Source organism: Oncorhynchus tshawytscha, linkage group LG26 (genome assembly GCF_018296145.1).
Source record: "Oncorhynchus tshawytscha isolate Ot180627B linkage group LG26, Otsh_v2.0, whole genome shotgun sequence".
In the NCBI taxonomy this organism is placed as follows: domain Eukaryota; kingdom Metazoa; phylum Chordata; class Actinopteri; order Salmoniformes; family Salmonidae; genus Oncorhynchus; species Oncorhynchus tshawytscha.
Genome location: NC_056454.1, coordinates 30,919,660 through 30,942,057, shown reverse-complemented (window position 1 = coordinate 30,942,057; position 22,398 = coordinate 30,919,660). Strand labels below are relative to the sequence as shown.

The 22,398-nt window shown below is 43.9% G+C and overlaps 1 protein-coding gene across 1 annotated transcript in view; it reads left to right on the top strand.

Annotated features, from left to right (window-relative positions):
• Positions 1-12,705: 12,705 nt before the first annotated feature.
• The window catches only part of LOC112223577 (matrix-remodeling-associated protein 5-like), a 32,738-nt gene continuing 23,045 nt past the window's right edge, over positions 12,706-22,398 (top strand). The window contains exons 1-5 of the mRNA XM_042306960.1: positions 12,706-13,041; positions 18,651-18,853; positions 18,935-19,064; positions 20,933-21,171; positions 21,318-21,469. Of these exons, the coding sequence (XP_042162894.1) occupies positions 18,672-18,853; positions 18,935-19,064; positions 20,933-21,171; positions 21,318-21,469 (703 nt within the window). The 5' untranslated portion in view covers positions 12,706-13,041; positions 18,651-18,671. The remainder of the gene's footprint in view (positions 13,042-18,650; positions 18,854-18,934; positions 19,065-20,932; positions 21,172-21,317; positions 21,470-22,398) is intronic.

Genomic DNA, 22,398 nt, shown 5'->3' with positions numbered 1-22,398 from the left:
GGAGTGCCTCTCCCGCACAGCAGCCTTTACAGCGCTTGTGAAAGCTGTTCAGGGGGCTGAATCTTGTCCTGATCCACCTGAGGCTGCAGCTGGGGCAGGCAAGAGGAGGAGATGCCAATTCTGCCCCCCAAAGAAGGACTGTAAAACAAATACTATGTGCTGCACATGTGAGAAATACATCTGCAAAGTCCATGCACACACACTTGCATACTGTCCTGTGCTAATTATGAGTTGATTGATTTTGCGCTGTAACTCTGTGGTTCTAAATAAGTAGGTGTTTAGTAAACTGTCGAAAACATTAACTCTCTTGACCATGCTGCAGGTAATATGTTTGCGCCATTTGCACACACTGTATATAGACTTTATTTGTTTCCCTATTGTGTTATTGACTGTATGCTTGGTTATTCCATGTGTAACTCTGGGTTGTTGTTTGTGTCACACTGCTTTGCTTTATCTTGGCCAGGTCGCAGTTGTAAATGAGAACTTGTTCTCAACTAGCTTACCTGGTTGGTTAAATAAATAAATAAATAATAAAAAATATATAATGGGTCAGAAGTTTACATACACTTAGTAAACTATAGTCAGAAGTTTACATACACTTAGGTTGGAGTCATTAAAATTGCTTTTCAACCACTCCACAAATTTCTTGTTAACAAACTATAGTTTTGGCAAGTTGGTTAGGACATCCACTTTGTGCATGACACAAGTCATTTTTCCAACAATTGCTCACAGACAGATTATTTCACTAATAATTCACTGCATCACAATTCCAGTGGGTCAGAAGTTTACATACACTAAATTGACTGTGCCTTTAACCAGCTTGGAAAATTCCAGAAAATGATGTCATGCTTTTAGAAGCTTCTGATAGGCTAATTGACATAATTCGTGTCAATTGGAGGTGTACCTGTGGATGTATTTCAAGGCCTACCTTCAAACTCAGTGCCTCTTTGCTTGAAATCATTGGAAAATCAAAAGAAATCAGCCAAGACATCAGAAAAAATAATTGTAGACCTCCACAAGTCTGGTTCATACTTGGGAGCAATTTCCAAATGCATGAAGGTACCACGTTCATCTGTACAAACAATAGTACGCAAGTATAAAGACCATGGAACCACGCAGCCGTCATACCTCTCAGGAAGGAGACACGTTCTGTCTCCTAGAGATGAACGTACTTTGGTGCGAAAAGTTTAAATCAATCTCAGAACAACAGCAAAGGACCTTGTGAAGATGCTGGAGGAAACAGGTACAAAAGTATCTATATCCACAGTAAAATGAGTCCTATATTGACATAACCTGAAAGGCCACTCAGCAAGGAATAAGCCACTGCTCCAAAACCGCCATAAAAAAAGCCAGACTACGGTTTGCAACTGCACATGGGGACAAAGATCGTACTTTTTGGAGAAATGTCCTCTGATATGATGAAACAAAAATAGAACTGTTTGGCCATAATGACCATTGTTATGTTTGGAGGAAAAAGGGGGAGGCTTGCAAGCTGAAGAACACCATCCCAATCATGGAGCACGGGGGTGGCAGCATCATGTTGTGGAGGTGCTTTGCTACAGGAGGGACTGGTGCACTTTACAAGATAGATGGCATCAGAAAGGAAAATGATGTGGCTATATTGAAGCAACATCTCAAGACATCAGTCAGGAAGTTTAATAACTTCTTCGGGATTGGTGTCCCTTCCATGGGATGGTTGAGCTAACGTAGGCTAATGTGATTAGCATAAGGTTGTAAGTAACAAGACAATTTCACAGGACATAGACATATCTGATATTGGCAGAAAGCTTAAATTCTTGTTAATCTAACTGCACTGTCCAATTTACAGTAGCTATTACAGTGAAAAAATACCATTCTATTGTTTGAGGAGAGTGCACAATTTTGAACATGAGAAGTTGTTAATAAACAAATTCGGCACATTTGGGCAGTCTTGATACACAATTTCGAACAGAAATCCAACGATTTATTGGATCAAACTAAAACTTTGCACATACACTGATGCCATCTAGTGGCCAAAATCGAAATGGCACCTGAGCTGGAATAATACATTATGGCCTTTCTCTTGCATTTCAAAGACAAAATGCAAAAGAAAAACAAAATAACTGTTGTTTTTTTTCTTTGTATTATCTTTTACCAGATCTATTGTGTTACATTATACTACATTCCTTTCACATTTCCATAAACCTAAAAGTGTTTCCTTTCAAATGGTACCAAGAATATGCATATCCTTGCTTCAGGGCCTGAGCTCCAGGCAGTTCGATTTGGGTATGTAATTTTAGGCGAAAATTGAAAAAAATGGCTAATCCTTATTAAGCTTGGTTGCAAATGGGTCTTCCAAATGGACAATGACCTCAAGTATACTCCCAAAGTTGTGGCAAAATGGCTTAAGGACAACAAAGTCAAAGTATTGGAGTGGCCATCACAAAGCCCTGACCTCAATCCTATCCTATTTGTGGGCAGAACTGAAAAACCGTAAGCGAGCAAGGAGGCCTACAAACCCGACTCAGTTACCCCAGCTCTGTCAGGAGGAATGGGCCCAAAATCACCCAACTTATTGTGGGAAGCTTGTGGAAGGCTAACCGAAACGTTTAACCCAAGTTAAACAATTTAAAAGCAATGCTACCAAATGCTAATTGAGTGTATGCCAACTTCTGACCCACTGGAAATGTGATGAAAGAAATAAAAGATTAAATAAATCATTCTCTATACTATTATTCTGACATTTCACATTCTTAAAATGAAGTGGTGATCCTAACTGACCTAAGACAGGGAATTTTTACTAGGATTAAATGTCAGGAATTGTGAAAAACTGAGTTTAAATGTATTCGGCTGTATGTAAGGTGTATGTAAACTTCCGACTTCAACTGTAACTGTTTGTTACATGCAATATTTGCTTTGTAGACTTCACTGGACAGGTGTTGCTCTCCTGTTTTGTGATTAAAAATATATATATATATATATCAAAATTGGGTCGTGGGTGAAAAACACTGGGGAGACCTTCAGGAGGCTTGGTGTTAGGAGGAGGCACCTGAAGGACCGGGCTGTGGGGGAGCACTGGAGCTCTGGTGCGCAACCTTGGCACCACTTCCCCAGGCTGGACAACTACTCTAGCCCGGATCCTCCAGAGTGCAGGCACAGGTTGAACCGGGCTGTGGGTAAGCACGGGAGATCTAGTGCTCACTACACGCACCTCTCCCTTAGGCTCCACTCCCACATTTACCCGGCACGAGCGGAGCGCAGGCAGAGGACGCACTGCACCCTCCCAGCGCCCCGGAGACACAGCACGCAGAGCCGGCGCAGGATAACCTGGACCAAAACTGCGTACCGTGACCAGACCCGCTGAGCAGGCACCATACGCCCTGGCTCGATGCCCACACTCGCATGGCACTCTCGGGGGGCTGCCCTATAGCGCACCGGGCTATGGGCACGTACTGGCGACACCGTGCGCTTAACCGCATAACACGGTGCCTGACCAGTAATGCGCTGCTTATAATAAGCCCGAGGAGTGAGCTCAGGTCTGCTACCTGGCTTAGTACCACACCTCGTCTGCCCCCCCCCCAAAAAAATTGGGGGCTGCCTCTCGTACCTGTCGCACTGCCGTGCTGCCTCCTCATATCGCCGCCGCTCAGCTTTCGCTGCCTCCAGCTCTGCTTTGGGGCGGCAATATTCCCCAGCCTGTGCCCAGGGTCCCTCTCCGTTCAGTATCTCCTCCCATGTCCAGGAGTCCTGTGATGCTGGCCGCTGTTGTTGCTGCTGCTGCTGCTGTCGTCGCTGTCTTTTACCACGCCGCTTGGTCCTTGGTAGGTGGGTGATTCTGTCAGGGATTTCCTCCTCTTCTTCCGAAGAGGAGAGGCGAAAAGGATCAGAGGACCAATATGCGGCGTGGTAAGTGTCCATGGTTCTTTTAATATGTAAATGTACACATGAACACTACAAAACAATAAACATGGAAAACCTAAACAGTCCTATCTGGTGCAAAGACAGAGACAGGAACAATCACCCACAAACACAGTGACACCCAGGCTACCTAAGTATGATTCTCAATCAGAGACAACTAATGACACCTGCCTCTGATTGAGAACCATACTTGGCCGAAACATAGAAATACCCAAATCATAGAAAAACAAACATAGACTGCCCACCCAACTCACGCCCTGACCATACTAAATAATGACAAAAACAAAGGAAATAAAGGTCAGAACGTGACAGTGGGGCGACGCACAATTGGCCTAGCGTCGCCCGGGTTAGGGAGGGGTTGGCCGGTAGGGATGTCCTTGTCTCATCGCGCACCAGCGACTCCTGTGGCGGGCCGGGCACAATGCACGTTAACCAAGGTTGCCAGGTGTGTTTCCTCCCGACACATTGGTGCGGCTGGCTTCCGGGTTGGATGCGCGCTGTGTTAAAGAAGCAGTGCGGCTTGGTTGGGTTGTGTATCGGAGGACGCATGACTTTCAACCTTCGTCTGTCCCGAGCCCGTACGGGAGTTGTAGCGATGAGACAAGCTAGTAGCTACTAAAAACAATTGGATACCACGAAATTGTGGAGAATTTTTTTTTACAAAAAATAGCTAGCTAGGATAATCGAGGCTGCATGTGCCTTCTCCCTGTGCTACAGTACCAAAAAACAACACCTCCATTCAGATGGTTAAGTAACATCATACCTGTTGGCTCTTCGTCATTCTCATTTATTTCCATTTTCCATTGATTAGATAATCCAGTAATTTCCTATTTTACTTTGCCACACATACAGGCTCTATGATTGTAGTGCCAAGTTGATGACTACACGCACCACACATAGGCTTTTCTCGTTGAGCAGTGGCGACATACTGTTAACATTTTATCCACAAATCTCTGTCCATCGCTGGTGCAGTCTACTGTGAAGCCAAAATGTACCCAAACGGGAGATTTAAAAGATGATGCAGGATCCTCCAATTCTGGTTTATTGATCCCACCACTCTCCATCGTATAGAACTAGTTCCCAGGTGCGCCTCACAAAAGGATAGTTTGAAATGCTCCAGTTAAGATTAGAATTTTGATTACAAAGTGCATATAGGATCTAGTTGCTTTAACAGAATAGCCTACAATGTTTTTTCAGCTCAAATTTACTCAAGAGGCAATGGCATACAACGTAGAAGAGTAGGCCAAGTGTTTTCTTTTATGTACAGTATACATATTTTTTTTTACATATTCATTCGGGTTCACGGTGCGGACTGAACCGAGGTCCCCACACCGAACAGTTCATTACAAATACGTGTAAAGATACATCCCTACCTAACCTTAATTGTAACCCTGACCCACATTGTAACCCATACCCTAAACCTAACCCCTAAACTTAAAATAGCTGTTGTCCTCATGCGGATTTCAGGTCCCCACAAGGATAGAAGAATAAGACCACCTAACCACACGCACACACACACACACACACACACACACACACAGAAACTCTGCCTAATGGAACAGCTGGGTAAAGGTTGGAGAACCCACACCTGCTTATCCTTGGGATTGAAGCTCATTCTCACACTTCATATCTTCTCTGATGCCAAGCTGCTGTTAGCCTGAGCCTTGTATGGTTAGCCACATAGGGCTCTAGCCAAAAGTAATGCACTCTATAGAGGGAATGAGGTGCCATGTCGGTGTCTGCTTCTGCATGTTTACCCTGTAAGGTCCATTAGGGGTTTGGGTTAAGGGTTAAGGGTTTGGGGGTTATGGCTTGGGGGTTAGGGTTTAAGGTTAGGGGTTAAGGTTAGATTCTGCTCCTTCATGCATCTTTGAGTGTTTTTCTCCATGGCAGCCTGCCATTAGCATGCAGAACCCACCTTTTTCTGCTTGCTAATGTGTTGCTGAACATGCCTCTCTGTGCTTGTTACTGTGTTTACTATGTGTTTTAACTGTGTTCCACCTTTCAATCAGGCCAAGCCCTGGAGCCCTACCACGGCACCCTGATGTGACAGACAGAACATTACCTCCCCAGATCACTGCTTCACCTTGTCACACACGCACGCACGCACACACACACTCACACACGCACGCACACGCACGCATGCACACACACACACGCACGCACGCACACACACACACACACACACACACACGCACACATACCCATGTAACATCTCCAACTCGTCACCCTAATCAACAAATAACCTTCAATTCATTGCATTTTCATCCCTTATGAAAATGAAAAGGTACCAGTAAATACACTTACACAATAAAATGGTATTTTTCAAATGATCTTTCTCTAACATTTTGGAGACCCCACTGCAGTTTCATAGAGTTGCGACAACAACTTTGAATACCACTGGCCTAACCTTATCCTTGTCTTGAGAAAGCTGTGGCTGCGTTTGATATGTGTTTTCCACTCCACAGTGTTCCAGCTTTTACAGCCTCCTGGCTCCATGGAATAAACTTGTTATGCCCACTGACCAGTCTAATGGGATGGACAGTAGTATGCAAAGATCTAGAGCAGGAAGCACATTCAGACTGGAGAAGTCATGTGCACTTATAAGGAGTCGGTTGAGGAATCAACTATTTAACAGTCCCCTGGAGGAAGTTGAGCCTAAAGTATGACAGTATTGGTTCCTATTGCTTTGTTCTCCATATCTGTGATAGGCTGGCTGGTGTTTCCAACAGATCTCTTTGTGAGGCTTCCTGTTGTTCCTGGTGTAATGACGACCATGTGGAGTCATCAGTTCTGTCAGCAGCTCCATCTGGACACTAGCTGGGACCGGGACCGGGACTGGGACACATGGTGCCTGTCCCAATTACTGTTATTACTGTATTGTTACTATATTACTGCTATCACAATAGAGACAGAAGATGTTGTTTTGAAGCATCATGTAATAATTTCAGTAAGGCCATTAAACATAACTTTAATAGGCTATTAGACTGGAAGAGCTTGACTAGACTCTCTTTCTCTCTCTGTCAGTGTTGTTGTCCTCTGTTGTCATTAAGTTCTTCCTCTCAGTGTTTCAGTGAGGACAGTCTCTGTTTCAGCCTCTGGGAAATCATTCCGCTGTTTCCCATTTTCCCAGAAGTCATAATTCTCTGTTTATAGAGCCACAATATCCAGGCCTCCAATTAGTTAATAGAACTGGAATCCCTTTCATGTTAAAAAGGAAATACTTAGGAAATTCAATGTGTTTAATCATATCAAGACTGGAGCACAATGTGTCCGTGACAATGAACTTCTGTCCTATAGGCTGAATCCATGCTACAGACTACAATTGTAGGCTACTACAGAGCCCAGAATAACGTATTGGTTTGTTATTGCTCTTTAGACCGCGCTTCTGTCACGTGTCCTTGTTAGTAGCTTTACTGACTGGATCGCTAAACGACACACATTAAAGTAGCCTTATTCACAGCATTCTGTTCAAACCGATTAAATTGAAGTGTTGACTCACTGAAATGTTAATGTTCTTGAAACCTGGAAGGCAGGGCTGTAGTCAGGCATACCAACATAGACAGACAGCGGAGCCAACAGAGCTGCTCCCTAGTTGTTCTCCCTGCTGTATAACTGTGACCAATGGCGTACTGTCACATCAGTATTGTCAGTATAGAGCAATGTGTCTGCTGTAGCCCTGAAGCCTCTCTGTTATGTGTAACTAGTTGTTGTCATTCTGATTTAAGACTGTGTGAAGAGGGAGGGCATGACTAAAGGAAGCCTGACATCCATGGAAGCAGCGGCCCCCAGGCAGACCTCCAACCTAACCCCCTACTTCTACCCCTGTCCCAGCCTGCCCCCTACTCCTAACCCAGGCCCAGCCTACCCCCTACTTCTACCCCAGTCCCAGCCTGCCCCCTACTCCTAACCCAGGCCCAGCCTAACCCCCTACTTCTACCCCTGTCCCAGCCTGCCCCCCTACTCCTAACCCAGGCCCAGCCTATTCCACCTACTTCTACCCCTGTCCCAGCCTGGCCCCCTACTCCTAACCCAGGACCAGCCTAACCCACCTACTTCTACCCCTGTCCCAGCCTGCCCCCTACTCCTAACCCAGGCCAGCCTACCTCCCCAATTCCCTACTCCTAACCCAGGCCCAGCCTAACCCACCTACTTCTACCCCAGTCCCAGCCTGCCCCCCCCTACTCCTAACCCAGGCCCAGCCTAACCCCCCTACTTCTACCCCTGTCCCAGCCTGCCCCCCCCTACTCCTAACCCAGGCCCAGCCTATTCCACCTCCTACCCCTGTCCCAGCCTGGCCCCCTACTTAACTAACCCACCTGTCCCAGCCTGCCCCCCCTACTCCTAACCCAGGCCAGCCTACCTCCCTTCCCTACTCCTAACCCAGGCCCAGCCTAACCCACCTACTTCTACCCCTGTCCCAGCCTGTACCCCCTACTCCTAACCCAGGCCCAGCCTACCTCCCTACTTCTACCCCTGTCCCAGTCTGGCCTCCCCTACTCCTAACCCAGGCCCAGCCTACCTCCCTACTTCTACCCCTGTCCCAGCCTGGCCCCCTACTCCTAACCCAGGCCCAGCCTACCTCCCTACTCCTAACCCAGGCCTAGCCCGGCCCCCAAATCTCCTAACCCAGGCCCAGCCTAGCCCCCTACTCCTAACCCAGGCCCAGCCTACCTCCCTACTCCTAACCCAGGCCCAGCCTGGCCCCCCATACTCCTAACCCAGGCCCAGCCTAACCTACCTACTTCTACCCCTGTCCCAGCCTGTACCCCCTACTCCTAACCCAGGCCCAGCCTACCTCCCTACTTCTACCCCTGTCCCAGCCTGGCCCCCCCTACTCCTAACCCAGGACCAGCCTAACCCACCTACTTCTACCCCTGTCCCAGCCTGGCCCCCTACACCTAACCCAGGCCCAGCCTACCTCCCTACTTCCCCCTGTCCCAGTCTGGCCTCCCCTACTCCTAACCCAGGCCCAGCCTACCTCCCTACTTCTACCCCTGTCCCAGCCTGGCCCCCTACACCTAACCCAGGCCCAGCCTAACCCCCTACTCCTAACCCAGGCCCAGCCTACCTCCCTACTCCTAACCCAGGCCTAGCCTGGCCCCCCATTCTCCTAACCCAGGCCCAGCCTAACCCCTACTCCTAACCCAGGCCCAGCCTACCTCCCTACTCCTAACCCAGGCCTAGCCTGGCCCCCATACTCCTAACCCAGGCCCAGCCTAACCCCCTACTCCTAACCCAGGCCCAGCCTACCTCCCTCCTAACTAGCCTGGCCCCCTTACCTAACCCAGGCACAGCCTACCTCCTACTCCTAACTCAGGCCCAACCTGGCCCCCCTCTACTCCTAACCCAGGCCCAGCCTAACCCCTACTCCTGACCCAGGCCCAGCCTGGCCCCACCTACTCCTGACCCAGGCCAGGCCTAACCCCCTACTCCTAACCCAGGCCCAGCCTACCTCCCTAGCCCCAGACTAACCTTCACTCCCTGCCCCAGCCACAAAGACCACTGACCCAGCCTTAAACCCGCGGTCAAACAACCACCCCTCATCACTGTCAAACGCTCCCTAAAACACTTCAGCGAGCAGGCCTTTCTAATATACCTGGCTCGGGTATCCTGGAAGGATATTGACCTCATTCCGTCAGTAGAGGATGACTGGTTGCTCTTTAAAATTGCTTTCCTCACCATCTTAAATACGCATGCCCCATTCAAAAAAATGTAGAACTAAGAACAGATATAGCCCTTGGTTCACTCCAGACTTGACTGCCCTTGACCAGCACAAAAACATCCTGTGGCGTTCTGCATTAGCATCAAATAGCCCCCGCAATATGCAACTTTTTAGGGAAGTCAGGAACCAATATACACAGTCAGTTTGGAAAGCTAAGGCTTTCCACCTGGCTACCCCTACCAACAGCTCTGCACCCCCCGCAGAAACTTGCCCAAGTCCCCCCCCGTTTCTCCTTCACCCAAATCCAGACAGCTGTTGTTCTGAAAGAGCTGCAAAATCTGGATCCCTACAAAGCTACAATGCAGCTTGGCTAGACAATCTGGACCCTCTCTCTCTAAAATTATCTGCCTAAATTGTGCAACCCCTATTACTAGCCTGTTCAAACTCCCTTTCGTGTCGTCTGAGATCCCCAAAGATTGTAAAGCTGCCGTGGTCATCCCCCTCTTCAAAGGGGGAGACACTTTAGACCCAAACTGATATAGACCTACATCCATCCTGCCCTGCCTTTCTAAAATCTTTGAAAGCCAACTTAACAAACAGATCACCGACCATTTTGAATCCCACCATACCTTCTCCACTATGCAATATGGTTTCCGAGCTGGTCGTGGGTGCACCTCAGCCACGCTCAAGGTCCTAAACGATATCATAACCTCCATCGATAAAATACAGTACTGTGTAGCCGTCTTTATCGACCTGGCCAAGGCTTTCGACTCTGTCAATCACCGCATTCTTATCGGCAGACTCAATAGCCTTGGTTTCTCAAATGACTGCCTCGCCTAGTTCACCAACTACTTCTCAGACAGAGTTCAGTGTGTTAAATTGGAGGGCCTGTTGTCCGGACCTCTAGCAGTCTCTATGGGGGTGCCACAGGGTTCAATTCTCAGGCCGACTCTTCTCTGTATATATCAATGATTTCGCTCTTGCGGTTGGTGATTCTCTGATTCACCTCTACGCAGACAACACCATTCTGTATACATCAGGCCCTTCTTTGGACACTGTGTTAACAAACCTCTAAACATGCTTCAATGCGATACAACACTCCTTCCGTGGCCTCCAACTGCATTTAAATGCTATTAAAAGTAAATGCATGCTCTTCAACCGATTGCTGCCCACACCCGCACCTGTCCGCCCGACTAGCATCACTACTCTGGACGGTTCTGACTTAGAATATGTGGACAACTACAAATACCTAGGTGTCTCGTTAGACTGTAAACTCTCCTTCCAGACTCACATTAAGCATCTCCAATTCAAAATTAAATCTAGAATCGGCTTCCTATTTTGCAACAAAGCCTCCTTCACTCATGCTGCCAAACATACCCTCGTAAAACTGACTATCCTACCGATCCTTGACTTCGGCGATGTCATTTACAAAATAGCCTCCAACACTCTACTAAGCAAATTGGATGTAGTCTATCACAGTGCCATCCGTTTCGTTACCAAAGCCCCATATACTACCCACCACTGCGACCTGTATGCTGTAGGCTGGCTCTCGCTACATATTCGTCGCCAAACTCACTGGCTCCAGGTCATCTATAAGTCTTTGCTAGGTAAAGCCCTGCCTTATCTCAGCTCACTGGTCACCATAGCAGCACCCACCCGTAGCAGGCGCTCCAGCAGGTATATTTCACTGGTCATCCCCAAAGCCAACACCTCCTTTGGCCACCTTTTCTTCCAATTCTCTGCTGCCAATGACTGGAACGAATTGCAAAAATATCTGAATCTGGAGACTTATATATATCTACCTGTCTAAGTATCAGCTGTCAGAGCAGCTTACTGATCACTGTACCTGTCTGTACCCATCTTTAAATAGCACACCCAACTACCTCATCCCCATATTGTTATTTATACCTTTTCTTTGCTCTTTTGCATCCCAGTATCTCTACTTGCACATCATCATCTGCACATCTATCACTCCAGTGTTAATGATAAATTGTAATTATTTCGCCTCTATGGCCTATTTATTGCCTTACCGCCCTTGTACATCTATGTACACATTGTACATAGATATTTCTATTGTGTTATTGACTGTACATTTGTTTATCCCATGTGTAACTCTGTGTTGTTGTTTTTGTCACACTTCTTTGCTTTATCTTGGCCAGGTTGCAGTTGTAAATGAGAAGTTGTTTTCAACTGGCTTACCTGGTTAAATAAGGTGAAATATAAATAGAAAAAAATAAACACCCTGGCCTCTGACCCCTGCCTTTCACCTTTACAGCCAGGCAGACTCCCAGCCCTGACCCCCACTACTCCTTCCCTTTTCCAGCCTAATTGAGCAGGCGTTCTCCCAGCCCTGACCCCATGGAGCTCCAAACCCTGACTAACAGCCCTGACCCCATATTTGGACCATGAACTATCACAAACTACAGATTCAGACGATACCCAGAAACCCCTCAGAGTGAAATGAGACCATACTTTCTGTGCCAGTGCTCTGCTCTGTTCTGTTGACATCATGCCATTACAGCACACAGGCCAGACAGTCAGACACTAATAAGAATTCCAGCAGCATTTTGATGGTAACCTCATATTATAATGGTGGCTGTGTTGGACCAAGTGGGACTGGGTCGCTGCTTGGCTGTTATGTAACAGTGTGGAACTGAGGGACTGTCTAAATGGGTTTGGGCCTAATGCTTTCTACAGCCTGACTGGATGAATTACACAAGAACAGGAAAACAGCTACAGAACTCCAGGTATCTACAACAGAGACATCTCAGACAGAAAGAAAGCAAGAGAGCCAGAGCTGGGACAGAGAAATCAAGGATCCCCCAGATCCAGGGCCAGGGTGGGTAACAGGTGAAAGTCTCACTTTCCATTGCAGATATAATTTTAGAGCTCCTTACATTCATTTGGATATACATTAATTTTTATGTTGTTGATACATTGTGAAAGTCACTCAAAATATTACATGTTTTTAACGTTTCTAAAAGAATGAAAGGCTACACACAGTTATTTAGGTTTTAGGATTCTCAGTTTCTTCTCGCCAGCGCCGCCCCTCAGCTCTCCTACTCTCCTCTCCAAGCGTCACCCACTCAAACACTCTCCTCCCCAAATAGTTTTTACCATCCATTATGTCTGATTCCTTCCCGTCCTTTCAGCTGCACAGGGGAACAATACCTGCTCTGTCGGAATAGCAAGAACATTTGAATCTATCCGTTATTTTATCCAAACAAATATATATTTTTCACAAAAGCAAGGATATTTTTTTGTTGTTGATTGTTTTCACCTCTCTTATATTCATTTGCAAAAGTTGTAGCCTATTGAAACGTCAGTAACGTTTTGAATGCCAATATTATATTATTAAACAGACCTGGAATTACATGAATGCGTTGCCGAATCGTCATTTGGATAAAAATGAGACTTGAAGGGATTTTGGCTGTAACGAAATGAAGAATCTTGATATCTTCGGTTTGAAGGATTGCAAGGTAAATTGACAGTAATCATTCTGAGCTCCCAAATGAAATGCTTATCCTACTATTCATATTATGACGGGGGGAATTGCTGTCAAATTGCCACCAGATGCTAAAACTTTTTTCAACTAAGTATTTCCATGCAATGTAAAGCTGTAAAGTTGTGTCCTACATATAGATGCATTTACCTACCGAGGAAAAATAATGATTGTCTTCAATTTCATCACTCTCTGTGACAGCGTTTAGCAGTGCGTCAAAGAATAGAGAGGTCAGTATCCGTTTCGACTATAGAGGTAGGTCAGTATCCGTATAGAGGTCAGAGGATGATCGTTAACTGCTCGCCTGTGGAATGATTAGAGGACAGGTTCTTTGATGCAGACTCGCGCGTAAAACAATAGGAAACAGTTGGAGCTGCTGCTCGGATTTGATGCGTTAAATTCGGCCTATTAGATACCGAGGTAAAGACAGTTTCAATCTGGATATTTGACGGATATTCGCGCTTTCAAACCTCAATAGCTTTCAAACCACTTGAGCCAGTCTCCAAATAAGTGTCATTACGTTGGAAAAATTGCGCACAACATTGCCCAGGTCTTATTTTCACGATTCGGACATTAATTAGCTTTCCAAAGCTAATAAACATGTGGAAATGTGAGCAGCATTTTGTATTCCTAGTTGAATTAGTTAGGGAGCGTAAACAAAATACAAACTTTTTACATTCGCATTTCAATAGCTCATTGGTCATGTGACCTACTTGACTCAAACAAGGTCCAGAATGTCCACTGACTACCTTTCTATATTGCACACCCTTTAGTTTGTCCAATTGAAACTGACAAGATTTTACATGAATTCTTCTCAATTTAAAATTTCAATAGCTCCTTGGTCATGTGACCTAGTGACGTCAAACATGGTGCAGAATGTACCCTTCTATATTGCTTGTTTGTGTACTGTAAAATTACGCGGTGTAACGTACATTTTTCATAGTTTTAAATTTCAATAGATCCTTGGTCATGTCAATTACACACCTAAGAAGCGTGCAGTGGCTATACACCCATATTGCATAACCTCCAGTTATGTCTCTTCTATATTGTTGTACATTAATATTAGTTTGACAATTAGGGGTTTCAGTCCAGTGTTGTGTTTACCCTTTTTTTTGTATTTATCTATAATGATTGGTAGTTCTAAGTACTTATTTTCCCTGTTTTTTATTTTTCCACAGTATTTAACAGCGGTACACAATAGGAGAGAGACAGATAATATCTCCTTTCGTCGTTAATATCAACCATAAAGGAAAAGGGCAAAGTATGAGAGTCATGCCATTAATTGTCCAAAGCAGGGATGGAGAGTGAGCTAGGCTGCAGTGGGCTTGCTTACAATTTCTGGTCAATACATATACTGAACATGTAACCACAGTAATGGTGGCCAGAAAATCAATGAATAAAAATTGAATATTGACAAATTAAACAAATTGTAGCCCTTTAATCTTTTCCAACATGTCAGATTCTTTAACTTCAAATACGTTTGAAACATTTCACAGTGTTAACTTTGTCTTTATCCCTGGTTGATGTACATTTCAGAGCCTCTTCAGTGTGGATGGGGTATAGCATACATTAACCCTGGTTGATGTACATTTCAGAGCCTCTTCAGTGTGGATGGGGTATAGCATACATTTTCAACAACAAAGACTGCACTTCCAGTTTGTCTTCATTCCTAGTTACAGCACATGGAACCACAGTTGGCATGCAAAACATTCAATCTAAAACAAAACGAAGCATAACACGTTATAAATAATATAAAATATCAATGCAGTATGACTAATGACGAATTAGTCATCCATTGTGGCATATCATAAATTGTCTTACATGCCGTCACTGTTGTCAAAAGATTATAAACATGTTAAATAAAGTTACTAACCCAGGCTGTCTTTGTGCCACATCCAGGTTCTTTATCAGTGGCACACATGAAGCAGTTGTTGGCTTTGTTGAACTCTGAAATCATAAGCATGAACTGAACATATGGCTGTCTCACACGACTACATAAAAATAAAGAATATACATTTACTTTGAATTAAATGTTATTACATACCAGACATTTTTAGTATATCCTCAGCAAATTTCTTTTCGCAGTTGCTCCATGTGTTTTTGAAGGTTCCATATCAATTTGGAAGGGGATGTTGGGGAAGTTCTGTGCAACTTCCTTGGCCATCTACACCAAAAAATAAAATAGAGTTTTTGACCTAATTGTCACATAACAGCTAACCATTCATTATTGAAAATATAACTATCAAACCTGCATTACAAAGACCCAGCAGCTGAAGGTGTCCTGCTGCATGGTGTGAGTTATTTCCCCTCATTTCCACTTTATGTCCACACAGTCGTCTTTTCCATGGCAGGATCTTCTCATTTTGAAGTATTCTCTTTTTTATGTAAACATAATGGAATTCTGATTAGTTATAGGCAAATGAATGCCGTTTTCCTTATCACTATAATCTATTAGTAATTTAGTAGTAGAGGTAATTTCCTTTATGCCCCATTCTACACACAGCCTAAATTATAGGCACTGAACCATTTACATGACAATAATGAAAGTAGCATATAGGATCCAACCCTATCACAGAGCGAATAAATGTAGAGTGTTTGTAGACTTTAAGAAAAAAATATTAAGTGACAGTTTCATCAGTACGTGCTTAAAGAAAGTCATATCACAAAGATCACAGATGACAGTACCCACCAAATCTATGACAATAGAGAATGAATTGTAAGAACCAAAGTGTGTTTGTCAAAATAATATCTGAAAATGTCAGTTGTTGAACATAATATTTCTATTTGCAATAGCAATTTATGATATATGCAGTTGAGCAATATTCCATGTACCAACACTACATGTAGGACAGACATAAGACATTCCCACATACAGTATTTTTTATTTTTTTATTATTATTTTTTTCCACCTTTATTCAACCAGGTAGGCCAGTTGAGAACAAGTTCTCATTTACAACTGCGACCTGGCCAAGATAAAGCAAGGCAGTGTGACACAAACAACAACACAGAGTTACACATGGGATAAACAAATGTACAGTCAATAACACAATAGAAAAGTCTATATACAAGTGTGTGTAAATTAAATAAGATTAGGGAGTTATAAGGCAATAAATAGGCCGTAGTGGCAAAATAATTACAATTTCACAAATAAACACGGGAGTGATAGATGTGCAGAAGATGAATGTGCAAGTAGAGATAATGTGGTGCAAAGGAGCAAAAATTTTTTTTAACAATGATGAGGTAGTTGGATGGGCTATTTACAGATGGGCTATGTACAGATGCAATGATCTGTACGCTGCTCTGATAGCTGATCATTAAAGATAGTGAGGGAGATATGAGTCTCCAGCTTCAGTGATTTTTGGAAGTCGTTCCAGTCATTGGCAGCAGAGAATTGGAAGGAAAGGCGGCCAAAGGAGGAATTGGCTTTGGGGATGACCAGTGAAATATACCTGATGGAGCGCGTGCTATGGGTGGGTGCTGCTATGGTGACCAGTGAGCTGAGATAAGGCGGGGCTATACCTAGCAAGGACCTATAGATGACCTGGAGCCAGTGGGTTTGGCGATGAATATGAAGCGAGGACCAGCCAACATGAGCATACAGGTCGCAGTGGTGGGTAGTATATGGGGCTTTGGTGACGAAACGAATGGCAATGTGGTAGACTGCATCCAATTTTTTGAGTAGAGTGTTGGAGGCTATTTTGTAAATGACATCGCCGAAGTCAAGGATCGGTAGGATAGTCAGTTTTACAAAGGTATGTTTGGCAGCATGAGTGAAGGATGCTTTATTGTGAAATAGGAAGCCGATTCTAGATTTAATTTTGGATTGGAGATGCTTAATGTGAGCCTGGAAGGAAAGTTTACAGTCTAACCAGACACCTTGGTATTTTTACACATATACCAAAAATGTAACTATATCAATTTTGGAAAAAGGATTTTACTCACAATAGACGTAGGAATTTATTTTTCCAGTTAGAAATAGTAGGCCATGCATCGAATAACTATTTTCATCAGAAAAATGAACCCTCAAATACACTATTGCATTTTGTAAGTTGTCTGCAGGTGGCTTGTTTTGAATGCACTCAAATATCAAGTCATTATCAGGTTCTGTAAACTGTGTTCTAATACTCAACGTAGAAGGATTTGTCTTAATGTACAGTATATGAAAGTGATGCTATGAAAAGGATTCTTTCACCTTATCAAGATCACTCTGACTGACAAATCACTGCCTATTACTATGATTCAAAGAGCATAGGAAACATTGTTTTTCATGAGGCCTACCTGTGCTCCTTCCTTTACGCACCTCTAACTTCAAAAACATTTTTTAACACCCATGTGAAATGAAGGCCTGCAAAACGTACAGATTTAAGTCTAATAGCATGATATGAAAGTAGACAAACATCAGAATGTGTGATATGAAGGTATAGTCAGTGGACCTTGTTTGAAGTCAGTAGGCCACATGACCAAGGAGCTATTGACATTTTAAATTTAGAAAAATGAATGTGAAATCTTGTGAGATGAAAATTGACTAACTAAATGGTGTGCAATATGGAAGGGTAGTCAGTGGACATTCAGAACCTTGTTTGAAGTCAGTAGGTCACATGACCAAGGAGCTATTGAAATTCTACATTTGGAAAAATTCATGTAAAACCATGTGAGATAAAAAAAAAATGGACAAACTAAAGGGTGTGCAATGTGTAGGCCCACTGAGTGGACATTCTGAACCTTGATTGAAGTAACTAGGTCACATGACCAAGGAGTTATTGAAATTTTAAATTTAGAAAAATTCACATAAAAGCATGTGAGATGAATGGACAAACTAAAGGGTGTGCAATATAGAAGGGTAGTCAGTGGAAATTCTGCACCTTGTTTGAGTCCAGTAGGTCATATGACCAATGAGCTATTGAAATTCAAAAATGTAAATAAATAATTTAAAGTAGTGCAAGATGTAAATAGACAAAAAAACGAATGTGTGCAATGTGTGTCTATGCCATCGGGTTAGCTAGAACCAGTTTTGAAAGTTTTAGGAGTAATGGATAAATAGCTATTGCAATTTGAATAAATTAGATTTGTCACTATGTTAACGGTCCCTAACTGCTGTTGGTGGATGTAAGGAAAGCTACAGGCGAATATCCATTGAATATCCAACCTGAAACTGTCTTTACATCGGTACTTTAGATAGCTCATTCTTCTCCTTTGTGAACAACTGTTGACATTTTTTCACATACCTTGAAATGTCAGAACAATGTCAAAAATAGCATGGTCGTTTTCAATGCTGGTCAGGACGATAGAATAAACAGACTGAGACTGTAGGCTTATTTCCATGGGAATGTCAGCACAAGCATTGAGAATGTGTGTCAGTGCTGTGTATGTCAGTGGCATCAAGCCCACTAGTACACTGGACAATAGCCACCATTTGCATTGATGACAGCTTTGTCCTGTCATTGGTTTGATGAGTGTTATTTCATAGTTTGGATGTTTTAACTTTTATTCTACAATGTAGAAAATAGTAAAAATAAAGAAAACACGTTGAATGAGTAGGTGTGTCCAAACGTTTGACTGGTACTGTAAATATTTCTATATTGGCAGTGAGGGTCCCTCCTATTGAAGATGGCTCCCAGTGTGTGTGGTGTGTCTCTGGCTGTGGTGGTGTTAGTGACCCTGGTGTCTCCTAGTGGTGCCTGCCCTCGGCCCTGCTCCTGCTACCAGCCCACTGAACTACACTGCACCTTCAGGTCCCTGCTCACCATACCACAGCTTCTACCGCAACATACACTACACATCAATCTAGGGTAAGGCTTGTGCAAATAAATATATATATATACATACACCCCCCCCATTGGCTGATGCTGGTTCTCTCTGGTATTTGAAAGGTTCAACAGTATCAGCAGGATCCCAGATAGCTCATTAGCTGGTCTGAGGAGGCTGGAGCAGCTGATGCTTCATGGGAATGACATCCGTGAGATTCCTGACCGAGCGTTCCAAGATCTGTCCTCACTTCAGGTACTGAGGCTTATAGAGTTGACATGGAGAGGAGAGGGCTGAAATGAGCTAATGATTGGATGCAAATGTCCATAGTTCTATTGAGCTTAGGCACAGTCTGCTATTGTATTTTTGTGTTCATTTGACTCACATTGATGCATACAGTGCCTTGCGAAAGTATTCGGCCCCCTTGAACTTTGCGACCTTTTGCCACATTTCAGGCTTCAAACATAAAGATATAAAACTGTATTTTTTTGTGAAGAATCAACAACAAGTGGGACACAATCAGGAAGTGGAACGACATTTATTGGATATTTCAAACTTTTTTAACAAATCAAAAACTGAAAAATTGGGCGTGCAAAATTATTCAGCCCCTTTACTTTCAGTGCAGCAAACTCTCTCCAGAAGTTCAGTGAGGATCTCTGAATGATCCAATGTTGACCTAAATGACTAATGATGATAAATACAATCCACCTGTGTGTAATCAAGTCTCCGTATAAATGCACCTGCACTGTGATAGTCTCAGAGGTCCGTTAAAAGCGCAGAGAGCATCATGAAGAACAAGGAACACACCAGGCAGGTCCGAGATACTGTTGTGAAGAAGTTTAAAGCCGGATTTGGATACAAAAAGATTTCCCAAGCTTTAAACATCCCAAGGAGCACTGTGCAAGCGATAATATTGAAATGGAAGGATTATCAGACCACTGCAAATCTACCAAGACCTGGCGTCCCTCTAAACTTTCAGCTCATACAAGGAGAAGACTGATCAGAGATGCAGCCAAGAGGCCCATGATCACTCTGGATGAACTGCAGAGATCTACAGCTGAGGTGGGAGACTCTGTCCATAGGACAACAATCAGTCGTATATTGCACAAATCTGGCCTTTATGGAAGAGTGGCAAGAAGAAAGCCATTTCTTAAAGATATCCATAAAAAGTGTTGTTTAAAGTTTGCCACAAGCCACCTGGGAGACACACCAAACATGTGGAAGAAGGTGCTCTGGTCAGATGAAACCAAAATTGAACTTTTTGGCAACAATGCAAAACGTTATGTTTGGCGTAAAAGCAACACCCTCATCACCCTGAACACACCATCCCCACTGTCAAACATGGTGGTGGCAGCATCATGGTTTGGGCCTGCTTTTCTTCAGCAGGGACAGGGAAGATGGTTAAAATTGATGGGAAGATGGATGGTGCCAAATACAGGACCATTCTGGAAGAAAACCTGATGGAGACTGCAAAAGACCTGAGACTGGGACGGAGATTTGTCTTCCAACAAGACAATGATCCAAAACATAAAGCAAAATCTACAATGGAATGGTTCAAAAACGAACATATCCAGGCGTTAGTATGGCCAAGTCAAAGTCCAGACCTGAATCCAATCGAGAATCTGTGGAAAGAACTGAAAACTGCTGTTCACAAATGCTCTCCATCCAACCTCACTGAGCTCGAGCTGTTTTGCAAGGAGGAATGGGAAAAAATTTCAGTCTCTCGATGTGCAAAACTGATAGAGACATGCCCCAAGCGACTTACAGCTGTAATCGCAGCAAAAGGTGGCGCTACAAAGTATTAACTTAAGGGGGCTGAATAATTTTGCACGCCCAATTTTTCAGTTTTTGATTTGTTAAAAAAGTTTGAAATATCCAATAAATGTCGTTCCACTTCATGATTGTGTCCCACTTGTTGTTGATTCTTCACAAAAAAATACAGTTTTATATCTTTATGTTTGAAGCCTGAAATGTGGCAAAAGGTCGCAAAGTTCAAGAGGGCCGAATACTTTCGCAAGGCACTGTATGTATTGTTGTTTATAACTGGAGGGGTTTATACCATGTATTTTCAATTATCCTTCATTCATTCATTCATTGCTCCATCCATCCATTCTTTCCCCCAGGTCCTGAAGCTAAGTTATAACAAGCTGAGGGAGATCTCAGCAGAGAGCTTCTCAGGCCTGTCCTCACTACTGCGCCTCCACCTGGATCACAACCAGCTGCAGTTCCTGCACCCCCAGGCCCTGCTCCGCCTCCCCAACCTCAGACTGATCCGACTGCAGGGGAACCGGCTCCACCAGCTGCACCCGCAGGCCTTCTGCACTCTGTCCCTACTGCAGACATTCTGCTACTCCACCCTCAGGTGGGTTTTCGTGTGCCTTAATTGTGCATTTATTAATCTATTCACTCTTAGTCTTAGGTCACACCTAACAGTAGTGCACTAGAGTAGTGCACTGCTTAGGGAATAGGGTGTCATTTGTGACTGGACTATCCCCCTCCTCTCCCAAGGCATCTGGATGTGTCCAACAACAGTCTAACTATCCTGCCTAGGGACACACTGAGGACTGCCCCTCTTCTGGAGTCCCTGGCTCTGCAGGCCAACCCTTGGACCTGCGATTGCAGCATGGCTTGGATGCAGGCCTGGAGCATCTCTCACCCAGGTGCCTATGATACTACACTAACCCCTAATCCTACACAGAGTCTTAGGGATGAAACATTCACAAATATACATCGGTCCCCGGTCATATCAGCCCGTGGGAAGATGCTTGAGGTTGGGGGTGCTACAGACTTCAATATTGATGCGCTACAGATGGCTATATCAGTCTGTTAACATAGGACTAGTGAAAGCCAGCAAGTATTTAAGTGTTTTTAAAATATATATATATATATATATATATATATATATACACTGTGTATATATACTGTGTATATATACTGTGTATATATACTGTGTATATATATATATACTGTGTATATATATATATATATACTGTGTATATATATACACTATATATATATATATATATATACTGTGTATATATATACACTGCTCAAAAAAATAAAGGGAACACTTAAACAACACAATGTAACTCCAAGTCAACCACACTTCTGTGAAATCAAACTGTCCACTTAGGAAGCAACACTGATTGACAATAAATTTCACATGCTGTTGTGCAAATGGAATAGACAAGAGTTGGAAATTATAGGCAATTAGCAAGACACCCCCAATAAAGGAGTGGTTCTGCAGGTGATAACCACAGACCACTTCTCAGTTCCTATGCTTCCTGGCTGATGTTTTGGTCACTTTTGAATGCTGGCGGTGCTTTCACTCTAGTGGTAGCATTAGACGGAGTCTACAACCCACACAAGTGGCTCAGGTAGTGCAGCTCATCCAGGATGGCACATCAATGCGTACTGTGGCAAGAAGGTTTGCTGTGTCTGTCAGCGTAGTGTCCAGAGCATGGAGGCGCTACCAGGAGACAGGCCAGTACATCAGGAGACATGGAGGAGGCCGTAGTAGGGCAACAACCCAGCAGCAGGACCGCTACCTCCGCCTTTGTGCAAGGAGGAGCAGGAGGAGCACTGCCAG